We start from the raw sequence: 16683 nt of genomic DNA, 5'->3' as shown, positions 1-16683 counted from the left end.
ACCGACTGTTAAATTGTTACTAGTGCCTATAGACGTGACAACGTGAAATCCACCTTGTTAAACATATTGTTAAAATCGCAATTTAATTAATAACGGCTATTCCACCCTAATACCGGGCTCAGTGGTGTGGGTTAGGAGTGGCCTATGTCCAGCAGTGGACGACTATGGGCTGTTGATGATGATGATGATTCCACCCTGCAACTCAGAACACCAGGCTGCTTCGTGGAAGAAATACATTTAGTGAGGTCCACCCGTATTATGAGTACTCATAGTACGTGTTACTACTTGTAATTAATTAGCTGATGAAAAGTGAAAATAACTTAAAAAGTTTGGTCAATATAAAAAAGCGTTTTATTTTTGCAAAAATGTTAAGTGGCTGGATGTTAACATTTAACATTGAATTTGTTTACGAGCAAGCCGTTGCCACCTCAGTTGTTGGCAACACTAAATACGAAACAGGCCTCCAGGATATAAAGTGGTTTTATGAACTCAGGGTTAAGCGTGACTCGTTAATTCAATTTCTCATCGTATTATTGCCGCTTTAAGGTTCTATTTAAATTTAAATATTTTGTTTCGTTAAAATACATTATTTCAAGTTTATGACACATTTTTTTTTTTTACTTTGACGGTCAAACGAGCTTAGGGCACGTTAAGCGATTATAGAGGTGGGCTGATATTGCAACTTGAAAAATTGGATCCGAATTCCACTCGCATTCAAATAATAGTATCTTGGTGTTATGAGAGCGTTGACACTACCTAGCCTGGACTAGACTGCTATGAAATAGGAATAGGAAAGGCGTAGATATTGTTAGATAGGAAAATAGGTCTACCATGAGTAGTCTAATAAGTTTGGACGGACAGCCGCATCTTTCGGTAGGCAGCGGCTTGGCTCTGCCTCTGGCATTGCTGAAGTCCATGGGCGACGGTAACTACTCACCATTAGGTGGGCCGTATGCTCGTCTGCCTACAAGGGCAATAAACAAAAAAAAACTTATAATTAACGACACTTCATAAGATCGACTGAACGTTTACAACCCAAAACAAACAAAATTTATTTGTTTTTTAACTCACGTTACCCGTTGTCCATAAATATTAACGTGTCATCGAATGCTGTGCAGTCGCCGGTGATGGAATGCGGTTTGTCAATGTCTGTTCGATCCCGTGCATTGTATGCAAATAATGAATGCAGCGCCACCGGTGAACTCGGGTTTCATTTGACATAGTTAGGATCGTCGTGTGTATCGGTGACGTGATGGCGTCGATACGGCCACACGTATTAATCAAACATCCTAATGATAGGTGTAAGAAACCTCCGAAGGGATATGAGGCGAGAGAGCTGAGCCGCGGGGGGCAGACCAGCTACATAACATTTCTCACTTCAATTCGTCGTCTTATTTGTTTTTCTGTATACATCGTCTCACTTCATTTCAATCGGAGGTCGTTTTTTAATATTTCTTTTATATTATTTTCATTCCGAGGTGACGTTTATCGTCGCTCCCCGGGTGACGCGCGACTCAACGTGCTCCTCTCTATTTAAATGACCATTTACCAGTCTTGGTTCTACTCCCGATGTCAGCCTCTTTACGAGCGTGTATTTTATTTCGATATATTTAACTACCACTGATGTTATGATGAACGTTTACGTGTCCCTGAGTTATTTTAATGTTTCATATGAATTCGTGAACTTGAGACGCTTCGGCCAATAAAAGATGAAATTGATTAAGGTATTAAGTTAAGGTTATTGGGTTTGAATGTATCGTTTTTTTGAATATTGAGCAGGTAATAAAGCTTTTTTGTTGCATGTTTCGGGTTTTCGGTCTTTCGTTACTTTTAAATTAAGTATAAGAACCATTTTGTCAATTAGATCTCGATCAACAATCAGATTTAATTGTATTTTCAATAACTCCATAACATCGCTGTATGGAACTTTTAATAGAGAGTTTTGAGTTCTGAACGAAAAAACCTTTTTGTTTTTATTGCTTAGATGGGTGGACGAGCTCACAGCCCACCTGGTTACTGGAGCCCATAGACATCTACAACGTAAATGCGCCACCCACCTTGAGATATAAGTTCTAAGGTCTCAAGTATAGTTACAACGGCTGGCTCACCCTTCGCATTACTGCTTCACGGCAGAAATAGGCAGGGTTGTGGTACCTACCCGCGCGGACTCACAAGAGGTCCTACCACCAGTAATTACGCAAATTATAATTATGCGGGTTTGATTTTTATTACACGATGTTATTCCTTCACCGCGGAAGTCAATCGTGAACATTTGTTGAGTACGTATTTCATTAGAAGAATTGGTACCCGCCTGAGATTCGAACATCGCTCAACACGAACGCACCGGGCATCTTATCCGTTAGGCCACGACGACTTCTATAAATAAACATTTCATATTATATTTTAAGGATGATCAGTATACACGGTGTTAAGTCTTTCGTTCGTTTAGTATTTACGACTAAAAATAATCATAAAAGGTTCTCCGTCCGCTGTCCGAAGGATCGTTTTTCATTGCTTAGTACAGATGTAGACTTAACTTCAATTACACCGTCGAGTAGATTCACACAGCACCATAAAATTAAACTAATTAATCAAAGACATTTCTCAATCTCTGTTATTTGAGGTGGGTAATTATTTTGTGTACGTTTTATTTTATTTTATTTTTATTGCTTAGATGAGTGGACGAGCTCACAGCCCACCTGGTGTTAAGTGGTTACTGGAGCCCATAGACATCTACAACGTAAATGCGCCACCCACCTTGAGATATAAGTTCTAAGGTCTCAGTATATGTAGTTACAACGGCTGCCCCACCCTTCAAACCGAAACGCATTATTGCTTCACGGCTGAAATAAGTGTTGAGAAAGAAACATAATTAACTTAACTTAAAATGTAGAAACTGCAAAATATTCAGTAGACATTTAAATTAAGTATTGTTTACCATTTTGCCTATTTGAGTATTTATATATTTTTTTTTGCCTTTTTATTGCCTTTGTAGGCAGAGGGGCATACGGCCCACCTGATGGTGAGTGGTTACCGTCGTCCATGGACTTCAGCAATGCCAGGGGCAGAGCCAAGCCGCTGCCTACCAATTATTGTTAAAGTCATTTGTAAAATCATCGAACATATCATGATATATTATCAAGAACGTAAAATTGGATAGAGTTACAATTATACGCAATAAAACGCATGATACACGCTTATAATTAATAAGATCGGCCTATCCCAATTATTGAGTTTTTCTATAAATTTGTTTTTTTAGTAATTTTTTTTTACTAATAACTAGCGACCTGCCCTCGCTTCGCTTCCGAAACTATAAACACACATGAAACCAAAAAAAAAAAATAAAAAAAAATTAAAAAAAGTAGCCTATGTTCATCAGGGACAATGTCGGCTTCTAATGGAAAAAGAATTTTACAAATCGGTCCAGTAGTTTCGGAGCCTATTCGAAACAAACAAACAAACAAATATTTCCTCTTTATAATATTAGTATAGATAAGATCGGCCTATCCCAATTATTGAGTTTTTCTATAAAATTGTTTTTAAGCATTATTTTTTTACTAATAATTAACGATCCTATTAATTTTGTTAAATTGCACTTATTACAAACACTTTTAGCAAATTATTTGCTTGTGCTCTTTGTAAATGCGTTAGGCATTCTATTTTGTAAGTTTGTGATTGGTGGCATATCGCGTAACATTTTTCATACACTGTCAATCACGTACGATAGGTTGTGCTCATGCCTTTTCAACAAATAGGTGTACAAAATTAATGTTACTCGCATAGAAACGTGCTTAGGGTGCAATAATAAAAAAAAATGAACACAAACTGTATCAAACCAGATTGTCGCCTTATAAAAAGTAAAATTTTATGCCTACTAAGCTAATTGATCCACCTAAAAAAAATTTCTGTGTTACCAATCCCGGAAATGTACTAAATAAAAGACCAAGCATATCTAGAGCGGGAATCGAATCCGGAATCCGTAGACTTAGGTACTAACGACGATTAAAAATCATTTTAAAGTTGAAACGACCTCAGGAGTTTTCTTTATTTCATTGCTTAGTAGGGTGGACGAGCTCACAGCCCACCTGGTGTTAAGTGATTACTGGAGCCCATAGACATCTTTAATGTAAATGCGCCATCCACCTTGAGATATAAGTTCTAAGGTCTCAAGTATAGTTACAACGGCTGCCTCACCCTTCAAACCGAAACGCATTACTGCTTCACGGCAGAAATAGGCAGGGTGGTGGTACTTACCCGTGCGGACTCACAAAACGTCCTACCACCAGTAATTACGCAAATTATAATTTTGCGGATTTGATTTTTATTATACAATGTTATTCCTTCAGTGTGGAAGTCACTCGTGAATATTTGTTAAGTACGTATTTCTTTAGAAAAATTGGTACCCGCCGGTGGGATTTGAACACCGGTGCATCGCTACATACGAATGCACCGGACGTCTTATCCTTTAGGCCACGATGACTTCTAGTATTTATTAGGGAAAGGGAAAATTGTAAGAACCATTATTTTTAAAGGTAGTTTTTCCCAAATTCCTTATGTTTTGTTCGCAGGCAACATTAACTCGCATGTCGTCTCTGTTCATTTACCTATAGACGGTACCCACCTACCTAATTCTTTGTTGCAGTTTGCCTACATTGTATAAAATACTTTAGTGGGACGGTTATCGTAAACGTTTAGTGTCTTGTTAAATATCACTGCGGCGATAAATTTGCATTTGATCTTTTGGAAAATATATTAGAAGCTAAGTAAATTGCGTGTAGCTTGATGTATTAATTTATCCTACAAGACCTTGTACTTAATGACTTGCTGTATTACCAGTTAATTAAAATAAGATAATATAAAGAACCATAGCTGATAGTCTTTCCTGGTTTAATAAGACATGATGATTTCGTCCACCTCGGGCAATCTGAACTAGTTTCCAATATTGTTGATTTTCTTTTCTAACCCTTATTCCTACCCTAAATTGTCAATAAAAGGTGGATCGTAAAACTAGAGTTCAACAATAACCTAATGGGCTTAGGACGAAAAGACCAAATAGGTTTGGTTTCTTCACATTTAAAAAAAATAAGGCGTTAATCCGATGCCTAAACTACAAACTAATCTATGTTGCCAAAGTTTATCTGTACCGGACATGTTAAGTGATAAAGTCGTTATGTTGCGGCGTGACCGGTGTCGGCGAAGGTACAAATGGGCGATTTGTCGGCGGACCCGTGCGGAGGCGACAATCCGCCGTAATCCGCCGACTCGCACGCTAATCGAAATATCGCCGGCTTATTGACGAGTCCACGCGAACGACCTCGCAAACCGGATACACGAATTTATTATTCATTTTTTATTATTATTTTATACATTAATTCGTTTGCGAGAAGCAGAAAATATGACTTTTACGTGAATCGTAAAATATTGTAGGCTATTATGGTATAAATATACCATCGAACCCTGTTGATATGTGCTCAGATTTCGTACATGAATGAAGATTGCACATTCTTTGTTTGTTAACCGATTCAAGTGAAACAATTACTGTCAAATGATGCTCATCTCGATTGGCTACTTAATTAGTTAGATTACACTAATTGTGTGTTTTACATTTTAAATTTATCAAGAAAAGTAACCTAGTGAATATTTTTAGTTAAAAAAATCGCTTACGTTTTACGCGTAATTAATTAATCAAAATGGTGGATGATACGTTAAAATAACAAGAACGTGTGCGTCGCGGTTTAAGGTCTACCGACATCTGACCCCCTCCGTCGTCCATATTCTGCTCCTCCCCACGACCCTCCCAACGCCTCCCACCTCAATTACAGTTATACGCTCGTCTCGGCGACAACGCACACATTATCTTACTCTTCAGATAATAAAGATTAATATCGCTTGACGGGTGATGTCAGGGGGACCCGGGTGGGCTGAGCCACATCCCTTTAGTACGATGTCGTCGCGTACGTAGGTACCCGGTGTCACCGCCGCTGCGATGTAGTCATAACAATTATAAATTCTTTGTATACGTAGCACGTATTAGATATTTATTATGAATAATCCATGTACACGAGTAAAAAATCGATATAGCGTAATTTGTGGAATTAAAAAAGGAAGTCATACCTACGTCCCTATTTAGTTATGTCTGAAATTTTAATATTCAAAATATATGTATGCTATGTGTTTTGTTGTATTTCATGAGTTATGAAATAGTTTTTTATATTTATTGCTTAGATGGTCGGATGAGCTCACGGCCCACCTGGTGTTAAGTGGTTACCAGAGCACATCTACAACGTACATGCCGCCACCCACGTTGAGATAAGAGTTCTAAGGTCTCAGTATAGTTACAACGGTTACCCAACCCTTCAATTCGAAACGCATTACTGCTTCACGGCAGAAATAGGCAGGGTGGTGGTACCTGCCAATGCGGACTCACAACACGTCCTACCGCCAGTAAAAAAATTAGTACATACCATCAACGTATGACACGTTGATGACACGCGTGCATTTTGAACAATTGGTGGCCACGATTGACTACTAAACACTAAATTAAACAAAGAATCGCATTGTATTCGTAAATACGGACTGTTATAAATATAACAGAACAAAATAATATATTTACCTATATTAAAGTGGCACGTTGCAGATATCAACAATACGGCAGATTGTCAATATTATTAAAATTTGGACAGTGGTACCAATCAGCTTAAAGATTTTACAAAATCCAAATAATCGCTAAAGGAAAGAAGTTAATTCCGCGCATGATACGCGAGGTAATTGAAATAAATAAAAATACTCTAATTTTAAAACAGAAATTGGTTGACATTTATCAAACCGAAAATATATGTAAAATTCAGGAAATTTATAATACATGTAAAATTTTAGGGTAGTCAGCACTAAATCTAAAAGTTGACGAATAATGCCCTAGTCACCTGTGACCATGAAAACAGTAATGTATTTCAAACTTCGTAAAATAAAAATCGCGTTAAAAATCGTAAAATCAGTTTAAGCTGTGTCTACAACTCACTGGTACCCAAGTTTAAATCCTTCAACAAAATTTGAATGCTCCCGAAATATGATAGTTAGCCTAGTTATAGTTGCGTGATTTAACATCGTAATCATAACGATATCGGATAGGTATCGATTTCGATGATAGTTACAATGATAAATCGTAACCGTGATTCGGGGCGGGTGCGATAATTCATTAGGGCGCAGGTGTGGAAATTACGGAAACGATAATGACATACGGACACGCCCGGGACTACACTTTAGTATATTAAAATAGTATGTACATACATATACGGTATGTTTTAATGGGATTTCTTTTTTGTTCCGAACTAAAATTCGGATGCATTCGACCAACGTTTCTACTCAGAAGTGTGAATTTGTTTCTCTTACTATTATATTAACCAAACCTTACTTGTGTAGTGTGGGTAAGATGTTCATTATTGAAAAAAAAACCAACTGGTTTAATTACGCAAGTACTTAATATGTTACACGGATGCTTCACCTAAACATCTCGCCAATAGTTCGCCAACTTTTCTCGACCTCTTCATGTTTGAGACTTCATAGAAACAAGGGCTCTGCTTTACGATGATAACAGAATATTTCTTTCTCAATGGCACGTAACTTGTTATCAAGACGAAGTTGTCGGTTCGTTTATTTTTAGATACTGTAGCCAACCGGATTTGAAATCACGGCAAGGTAATGTAACTGGGCCATTACGTGTTATTATTTAAAATCCAACACATCAACTAATTCACGAAAGAGTACTGCGAAAACAACACGGACGAGTCGGCGTCTTTGCCTGCAATTAACGGGAGCGGTAATAAAAATAACTAGACAGTCAAATTAATTAATTTACAGACGTTAATTATCTCATCAGGGCAGTAAAGTCATGAACATTTTGATGCCCGCGGTCGGCTTATCGGGTCGTCACATCGCGCTCGCCTCGACAACCCACCAATTAATTATCCCACAATGTTACATGTTGAGAAATCTCCGACATTGTATATCGCTAAATAGATAATAATGAACGTTGTAATGGGGAAACTAGCATACGAGTTGCACGCCCAGCTATTTTCCATTTGTAATTTTATTAATTCGAGTTTTATCTGAGTACCTAATAGGTGTCGTGAAACTGGCCAATCTTATTGAATGCTTTGATAATACAAATTGTGTTGCAGTAAAAAAAGATCATGACATAATCTGAAATTTTAGATTTGATAAGAACTGATTTGTAAAGTAATCTTAAAAATATAAAAGAATAGATGGTAAGGAGAAAGAAAGAAGAGATAGACAGTAGCTTGATTGCTCTGGCAGTGAGCACAATACAATGACAGGGTGGTGTCAAAAGAGGATTACAGGATTTTTTGTAAAGGATATGACAGTCATCAATAGTAGACAGCAGCTTGATGTTACCCTTGACATTGCTGACGTCTATGAGCGACGGTGATCACTCACCATCATTTTGGCCGTCTGTAGAGGCAATAAAAAATATTGATAAAAGTGCCTTACAACCTAGGAAATTTCGTAATAGGGACGGTATCTATAACAAGTTATTCGGTCTGTTGTATATACAATCCGATAAGAAATGTCTTTTCGTAAAACCGGTCAGGGTAATTTTAAAATTTTATATCATCATAAATATTATTATTCGAAATTTTTATTTACATTGTAAGTGGAGTTAAGTGTAATTGGAGACTAATTTTAATGCTACTTGATAGATTAAGTCACTGACTTTAGTATGATATTCTACTATCCGAAAACATGTATTTTGATTTATTGCCCTTGTAGGCAAACGAGCACGGGTAGGTACCACCACCCTGCCTATTTCTGCCGTGAAGCAGTAATCAGTTTCGGTTTCAAGGGTGGGGACGCCGTTATACTGTACTGAGATCTTAGAACTAATATCTCAAGGTGGGTGACGGCATTTACTTTGTAGGTGTCTATGGGCTCCGGTAACCAGTTAACTCTAGATGGGCCGTGAGCTCGTCCGCACATTTAAGCAAAAAAAGATATATAAAAAATATACGGCCCACATGATGGTTAGTGGTTACAGTCACTCATAAACGTCAGTAAGACAGGAGCACGTCACCGCTGAGTACTTACATTCCGTAAAAATACTGTGGAGTTCATTCCAAAGCTAGATGGTACGTGGCAAAAAATATCTCTGGAAATGCACTGTCAATTAACGCAGCGGCTAGACAGACAGTATGGACATTATCTGCTCGGGTGGCGGGAGGTGCAATGTTAAAAATAAGATGATTGAATCATCTCAAACAATTCCTCAGAGCGCTCAAAGTTTACTTTGGTTAACAAGTATTTCGTATTCCCAGATCGTGTTAAACTCCATGCATCGATACCAGCCGAGGATCCACCTCGTCAAACTTCGAGAAGGCGGCGGACCTATTACCGATCTGGCGCGCGAACAACACCGCACCTTCGTGTTTCCGGAGACGGTGTTCACCGCTGTCACGGCCTACCAGAACCAATTGATTACCAAACTGAAGATAGACTCCAATCCTTTCGCGAAAGGCTTCAGAGACTCTTCGCGACTTACGGATTTTGATAGGTAAGTTATTTTTTAGTTTCTCGCCAATATGAGCAAACGAGCTCACAGCCCACCTGGTGTTCAGTGGTCACAGGAGCTCATAGATATCAACAACGCAAATGCTGCCATCCACCTTGTGAAATGAGTTTTAAGCCTTAGTTTTTCAATATAACGGCTGCCTTATCCTTCAAACCGAAACGCATTACTGCTTCGTGGCAGAAATAAGTAGGGTGGTGTTACTTACCTACCCGTGCTGGCCCACAAGACGTCCTACCATCAGCTTATACAGATTGTAATGTTTTCGTATTTTATTGTTCAGGAGTTCAATGACAAAAAAAAAATGTATATCCCTAAGTTATCTGCCACAAACCCATAAGACCCGTTTTAAATTTTAGGTTTTAGTCACATTTTAATCGCAAAAGAAAATGAGTAACTACTAGACTTGACTTAAAGTTGAAAATCGCAAAACATATTTAAGGTTGCGCCTTTGGCAGTTTCTGAGTAAAGTTTTGTTTAGTTTTCGTCTCCTTAGTCTAGTAGTTAGTGACCGAGAGCCCACTGGGTTTCTTGCCGGATCTTCTCAGTGGATCGCGTTTCCGATCCGGTGGTAGATTCTGCGAAGCCCTGCTCTTGCTAGGGCCAGTGTTAGCAACACTTCCGGTTTGAGCCCCGTGAGCTCATCTACACGTCAAAACGAAGCTGATATAGCCTCTCAAGGCTATCAGCATAGCAGCAAAAAAAAGCGACTTAGTGTCAAATATTTGATACTAGGTATTCGGTGTCTGGAGTACGTATTTAAATCTCGCACAAATGTACATTAGTGTTGTACCGGTTGTAGAGAACGATATTCTAATTAGCGTTAAATGTATACAGTCTTTAAGACGTAAACATTTGTATGGCGACAAGTCGTAAAAACGGATAACTTAATTTCCAAAACATCTTAACGCGCAAACCTAAATAGATTAATAAATAAAATTCGTTCATTTTATCTCCGGTTTAGTTTTATCTGCCTCGAACTGCCCGAAATTGGCAGGTTGCGGTGCTCGAGGCGATTTTGATAAATTGACAGGCTATTAGCAACAGTCGAAAGGCATTAGGTCGGCCGCCCTGCAATTTGTGCGAAGAACACATGAATAAAAGATTAAAAACGCGCCTCCAACTCCGATTGAGCCTGATACGAACCTTTGAGCAGATCTGCTGTCGAACTAGGGACGGACCAGTATTTATCGATACAATTACACATATTATTATCAGTAGAAATATGTTATTGATATATTTTACTCCCAAGATATGCATTAAATACCTTTTTTTTTATTGCTTAGATGAGTGGACGAGCTCACAGCCCACCTGGTGTTAAGTGGTTACTAGAGCCCATATACATCTACAACGTAAATGCCGCTACCCACCTTGAGATATGAGTTCTAAGGTCTCAGTATACATACAACGGCTGCCCCACCCTTTAAACCGAAACGCATTACTGCTTCACGGCAGAAATAGATTCACAAGAGGTCCTACCACCAGCTATACCACCAGTTCAAGTTATTGAGGAAACTATTTTATTATTTTCAGTGAATGCGTTTCCCTTTGCCAACAAGCATTGAATATAGAAAATAAGACGATCTTAGGATTCATTACGGATCGTTTAATAATTCTGCCGTGAAGCTATTTTGAGTTGAAGGCAATGGAAAGTTTGTGGAAAATGGTGGGGTGCCAGCTTTTACGTTGTGATGTCTATGAGCTTCAGTATAGCCTTATAACAGGCTGCGAGCTCGTCTGCTTGTCTACTGCAATATTATATAATATATATATTGCCGTAAATAAACAAATATTGAATCGAAACAGGAATGTCGACTCTAATATAATAGTGGCAACGATAGTTGTGGTTCAAATAAATAAGTACAATAAACGACATTCTTAAAATCAACTATATTCTTCTTATTATCGTTTTACTATGTTACTACATTCGTAATGACTAACAAAGAGTTGTTAGCAAATTAGTATTATTCAAAATTCAAGATAAATTGAGAATTATATGGCAAATGGATATATTGATAACTAGCGACCCGCCCTCGCTTCGCTTCGGAAACATTAACTTTTATTATTGATAGTTGAGTCCCGTGACGTTACGACACGGTACGACAATAGCCGCGGGTGACGGCGCGGGGCGAAGCTAGTTTAAAAAAAGTAGCCTAAGTTACTCCTTATATCATCAGCTACTTGTCAGTGAAAGTCCCGTCAAAATCGGTCCAGCCGTTCCAGAGATTAGCCGGAACAAACAGACAGACAGACAAAAATTATAAAAAATGCTATTTTGGTCTATATACCGTATATATATTCATATGCTTAAAGTAAAAAGCGGTTATTTCAATATTACAAACAGACACTCCAATTTTATTTATATATTGTTCGAAAAACCTTCCGTCTTGCCGACATCTCGTGTTGCAACAAACTTAATAAACTAATTATGCAATTTACTAGGAATCCTCATAATACCAAGTAAATCTATTATAACACAGTCATTGCATGCTGATTTTACGTTCCAATGAAGGATAATTGTTTTGCATGTTAATAAACGTTGAACGGTGACGATTTGTAGAATACATTAAGATTATTCTATGACTATTAGTATTAATTATAATATGATGGCTGTCATTAATAACCATATTACATTAACTCTAAAATCTTTTTTTTCTGTATGGTCACACTAAAACGCAATATTTTTATAGTACTGAAAAGATTAAACCATTATCTTACATTAAAAAATATGAAATACTTTTACTATGAAGTACTTTACATTATGGATGTAATATAATAAAAGAAATGATACAGTATTCGGGGCACCCGATAAAGATATACCCTGTTCTTTTACCCACTTACCGACACAATTAATTATAATTTTTTAAACTATGTTATTCATTTAAATAAGTTATTACGAATAGTATAGGAATTCGTAATTCACTTGCTAAAGTAAACGAGCCAAGTCAAGCAAACTCACAGCCGCAATTTATGGTGTCATATTTGGCAAATCATGCTATGTTCATGGCATCTAAAAACTAAAATTAAGTAAATATGGTGTGAAAACTAAAAAATATCCTTTTTTTATCCAGGGTATCAGGACTTTAAGCCAAAGTAATATTATTGTATGGTCATCGGTCTTTGATGCGTGTGCGATTTTTCAAGTCAATCGGACTTCTTGAAGTTTGCGGAAAGTATGTATAAAGATTTCGTAACATAAATACATAGATGGAGATAATGAAGGGGTATTAAAAAATCTATTCGTATATACTCATTTATTTTTAGCCCACAGTGAGACAACAGATAGTGCAGTTCAGTGGATCCGTAGCACGTTTGTTAGCGTGACGACAAAAGAAATAGAGGATGTTCAAATTCCTTAAAAAACTAAACCTCACATTTATACCAAAATAAAATTAACAAATTCATTAATGGGTTTTTTTATTTATTTATTGCCTATATGGGTGGACGAAGCTCACAGCCGACCTGGTGTTAAGCGGTTACTGGAGCCCATAGACATCTACAACGTAAATGCGCCACCCAACTTGAGATACAAGTTTTAAGGTCTCAAGTATAGTTACAACGGCTTCCCCACCCTTGAAACCGAAACGCATTACTGCTTCACGGCAGAAATAGGTGGTGGTACCTACCCGCGCGGACTCACAAGAGGTCCTACCACGATGTCTGTCCCTATACGATATTTTTGCGATAACCGAGTTTTGAATTTAAAGTGGTGCGACGAATCGAACCGTTTTATACGTGTTTCGTGTTAACACGTTCGCAGCGCTTGGACGAGAGCGAGAGAGGGCGTGGAAACGGTTTGTGGAAACAGCTCACGTCAACGGCGGTGCGGGCCCGCGGCGGCGGCGGCGGCGCGCGTAATCACAGGGCCCGCTCCTCATTATGTCCTAAACGACAAATTAAAGCGCATTTCTATTATCCGCCGTAGTGTGATGCACATGTACGCTCCCAAAAACCGGTTCCGCCCGCGGCGAGCGGACCGACGTTCATATATTTTCGCGCTTTTAGCGACCCGCTGAATCACCATTCCATAAACAATTATTATTAATTCGCCTATCCGAGATTAAAATCTATGGTTTCGCCACAGATAAATCATGCGGATAATTGATAGTTTGAAACGAGATAACGACGAGTAGAGTCGTTATTATGCATTCGTCAACCACCGCCTACTCAATGTTCATTGAAAATTTACATTCGATGTTTAGTCACGCAATTATATCTACATAGCGCTCCTAATCTTATAGCAAATTAATGATAATCATCTAAAAATCATTTGTTTAGTTGAAAGCCTTTTTCAGGTACGTTTATCCGACGTTTTGATTGAATAATACAAACTCTTTCCGAAATCCTTTTGAATTATCGCGCTCATCTACAGCTTCATTCCCGAGGTATTACGGTCATTTCTTTTTTTTTTTTCTGTCGGAAGAAGGCTGCGATGATCGACAGAATTATCGTAGCTATTAATAATGTAATCTGCGTCCACGTCAGTACCCGGCTACCGATTTCGATTAATTGATACAGCACCGGCGCGGCGGCGGCCCGATGATAGTTCACCACTCGACTGATTGACGGCTAATTCGAGATGTTATCGACGCAATTACGGGCCTTCCTCGTCGCGTCACATAAACGCTTGCTACCGGGTTAAAAATAAAATAATTCATTTACTATCGATATTTTAACTGGTGTTAGAACCTCGCGTGAGTCAGCACGGGTAGGTACCGCCCTGCCTATTTCTGCCGTGAAGCAGTAATGCGTTTCGGTTTGAAGGGCGGGACAACCGTTGCTATAAATGAGACCTTAGAACTCATGTCTCAAGGTGGGTGGCGGCATTTACGTTGTAGATGTCTATAGGCTCCGGTAACCACTCAACACCAGGTGAGCTCGTCCACCCATCAAAGCAATAAAAAAAAAACAAAAAAAAAAACATTCTAAATCCTTGTTTAAAAAAAAAACTGTTGCAACTAACTTTATTAATGTCAATTCGAGACTAAATGTAAAGTAAAATGATTCATGACACGAAAATGACTTTTAACTTCAGGGAAGTCTGTTTGTTTTTTTGCTTACATTAATAAAACCGTACAGGTAGGATTATAACAGGTTCCTCTGAAATATTTGTGTCAATGGCCGGCAGCATCAGGTGGGACTTGCGCGGTGGCAGCGCCGCTATAGGCTGCCACACTCAACGCTTACAAATATCGATAGCATCTCAATGTAAATACTGCATCAATTTGTCCGTTACGCGTTGACGACTGTGTGATCGGCCACGACGGCTTCCGAGTTCACACTACGCTCGCCACGTGTAAAATTGTCTGAGAAAATTTCCTATTTCGATGCTCGAATTCAAAACGCAAACGGTAAAACATAAAACTATTGCTTAATCGTCGTAACTGCGCGGAGATTTAATGACTCCTTCGCTGACATCCGAAATCGTCGGACAATAAGTGTGATTAATTGCCATTGTGTGAGAATCGAGTGGCTGGCTATTTGGCGCGGTGATTGAGGCGGCTTTTCATCCATTAATTAATATGATACGCCCCTCGCTCAATCAGAGCCGATATTTAAGGGGCGAACAGTTATATTTATGTTCAGACCATGTTAAGACGCACCTCTGTTGATTGCGTGCAATTCACTTACTTGCCTACTTGACAAGAACGAGTTTTCTCTATTCCGTTCACTTTAGATTTTTATTAAATTCCGCTAAAATTTATTTAATTATTAAATTAAGCGTTATGTGAGAAAGAGCTCATTCATCCATCTATGCAACGACACGTCATTACGAATCCTCCAGATCCATTAACGGTGCTTTTAGATACCACAAGCACCGGTCACCGTCTTCGTCGATCCCGCCGTCGCTTGCGACAAAGGGCTCCGAGCGAATTAACCCATAGATAGACACAGCCCACGAGTTTCTCGTCGGATCTTCTCAGTGGGTCGCGTTTCCGATCCGGTGGTAGATTCTGCGAAGCACTGCTCTTGCTAGGGCCAGTGTTAGCAACTCTCCGGCTTGAGCTCACCTACATGTTAGGGCGAAGCTGAAATAGCCTCTCAAGGCTATCAGCATAGGTAGGGGGAAAAAAGCAATATAAATTTTACATGTTAAAATACTAAAAATATATGGTAACGTTATTTCACTTCCATCTGATAAAGAATTCAGCGTTCCCTGGTAAATATCGATAAGCGTGTTGCGAGGTATCGATAAGTGCTTTCGCAAGCTCGGCCCGTTCCTATCGGCGGCTCTTACGGCCGCCGCCCTGTAATTTGCCGACGGAGAGTGTTGGCTATTACAGCTGATACCGTGATCATAATAAATACGCCATTAACGCCCCCACAGCACCCGAACTCTTGTCTGACAATCTAAAATTGACCTATAAAACAATCATATCGTTCAATCAATTCGTCGCATAGCCTGACCTGAGTTACGTATCGACTGTAATGATAATTGATAAAGAGAGGTTAAAAATAAAAATAAAAATGAACCTTAAAAAGTTGCTTCTATGACATCCGTTTTTGCTCACCACCCTACATATTTCTAAAGTCAAATATCCCTCTCAATAAACTGGAATGCCGAAAGGTACAAGACAAAAAGAAGTAGTACTCTTAGACCCTCGACTGTCAAATAAACATAACTCTCTCTCTTTCTTTCTTCCTCTCCCCCCCCCCCCTCTCCTCTCTGTTGATTCCTACCGAGAATCGAGCCAGAAGCCATCCTGTCCTACGTGAGATCAAATTATTTGTAATTCTTATTTTAAAAAATGCCCTATAATATCAACCGTAATTATTGGTTTTTATTAAAATTAGACCGTGTAATAAAATTTGTATTAGCGTGTGTGGGCACTACCTGTTGTTTAGAGAAGCGCACCGGCGCCCGAGGCTTGTCGGTGATAGATTAAATTCGACACGGCATCTCGTGATGTCATGCCGATTTTATACTTGCTCACCCCGAGCCGGCCGTGTCGTCACGCCAATTTTCTCATCTCGTATCACGTATCTCGTGTTCTTACAAGCAACCGATTTTATCCATGCGATCAACGGATGTATTAAAAAAAACCGCAGACTTTGGAATATTTTACACAGAGAAGAAAAGCTCCAAAATGATTCTGATTATT

General features: G+C 38.8%; 1 protein-coding gene across 2 annotated transcripts in view; it reads left to right on the top strand.

Annotated features, from left to right (window-relative positions):
* The window catches only part of LOC101738629 (T-box transcription factor TBX20), an 83000-nt gene that overhangs the window by 62512 nt on the left and 3805 nt on the right, over positions 1-16683 (top strand). For both annotated transcript variants that reach the window (XM_012694453.4, XM_004930909.4), the window contains exon 5: positions 9330-9565. In XM_012694453.4, the coding sequence (XP_012549907.1) occupies positions 9330-9565 (236 nt within the window). The remainder of the gene's footprint in view (positions 1-9329; positions 9566-16683) is intronic.

The sequence above is a fragment of the Bombyx mori genome, chromosome 4 (assembly GCF_030269925.1).
Source record: "Bombyx mori chromosome 4, ASM3026992v2".
Classification (NCBI taxonomy): domain Eukaryota; kingdom Metazoa; phylum Arthropoda; class Insecta; order Lepidoptera; family Bombycidae; genus Bombyx; species Bombyx mori.
Note: the sequence above shows the minus strand (reverse complement) of the source record. Positions and strands in the feature narration are given on the sequence as shown.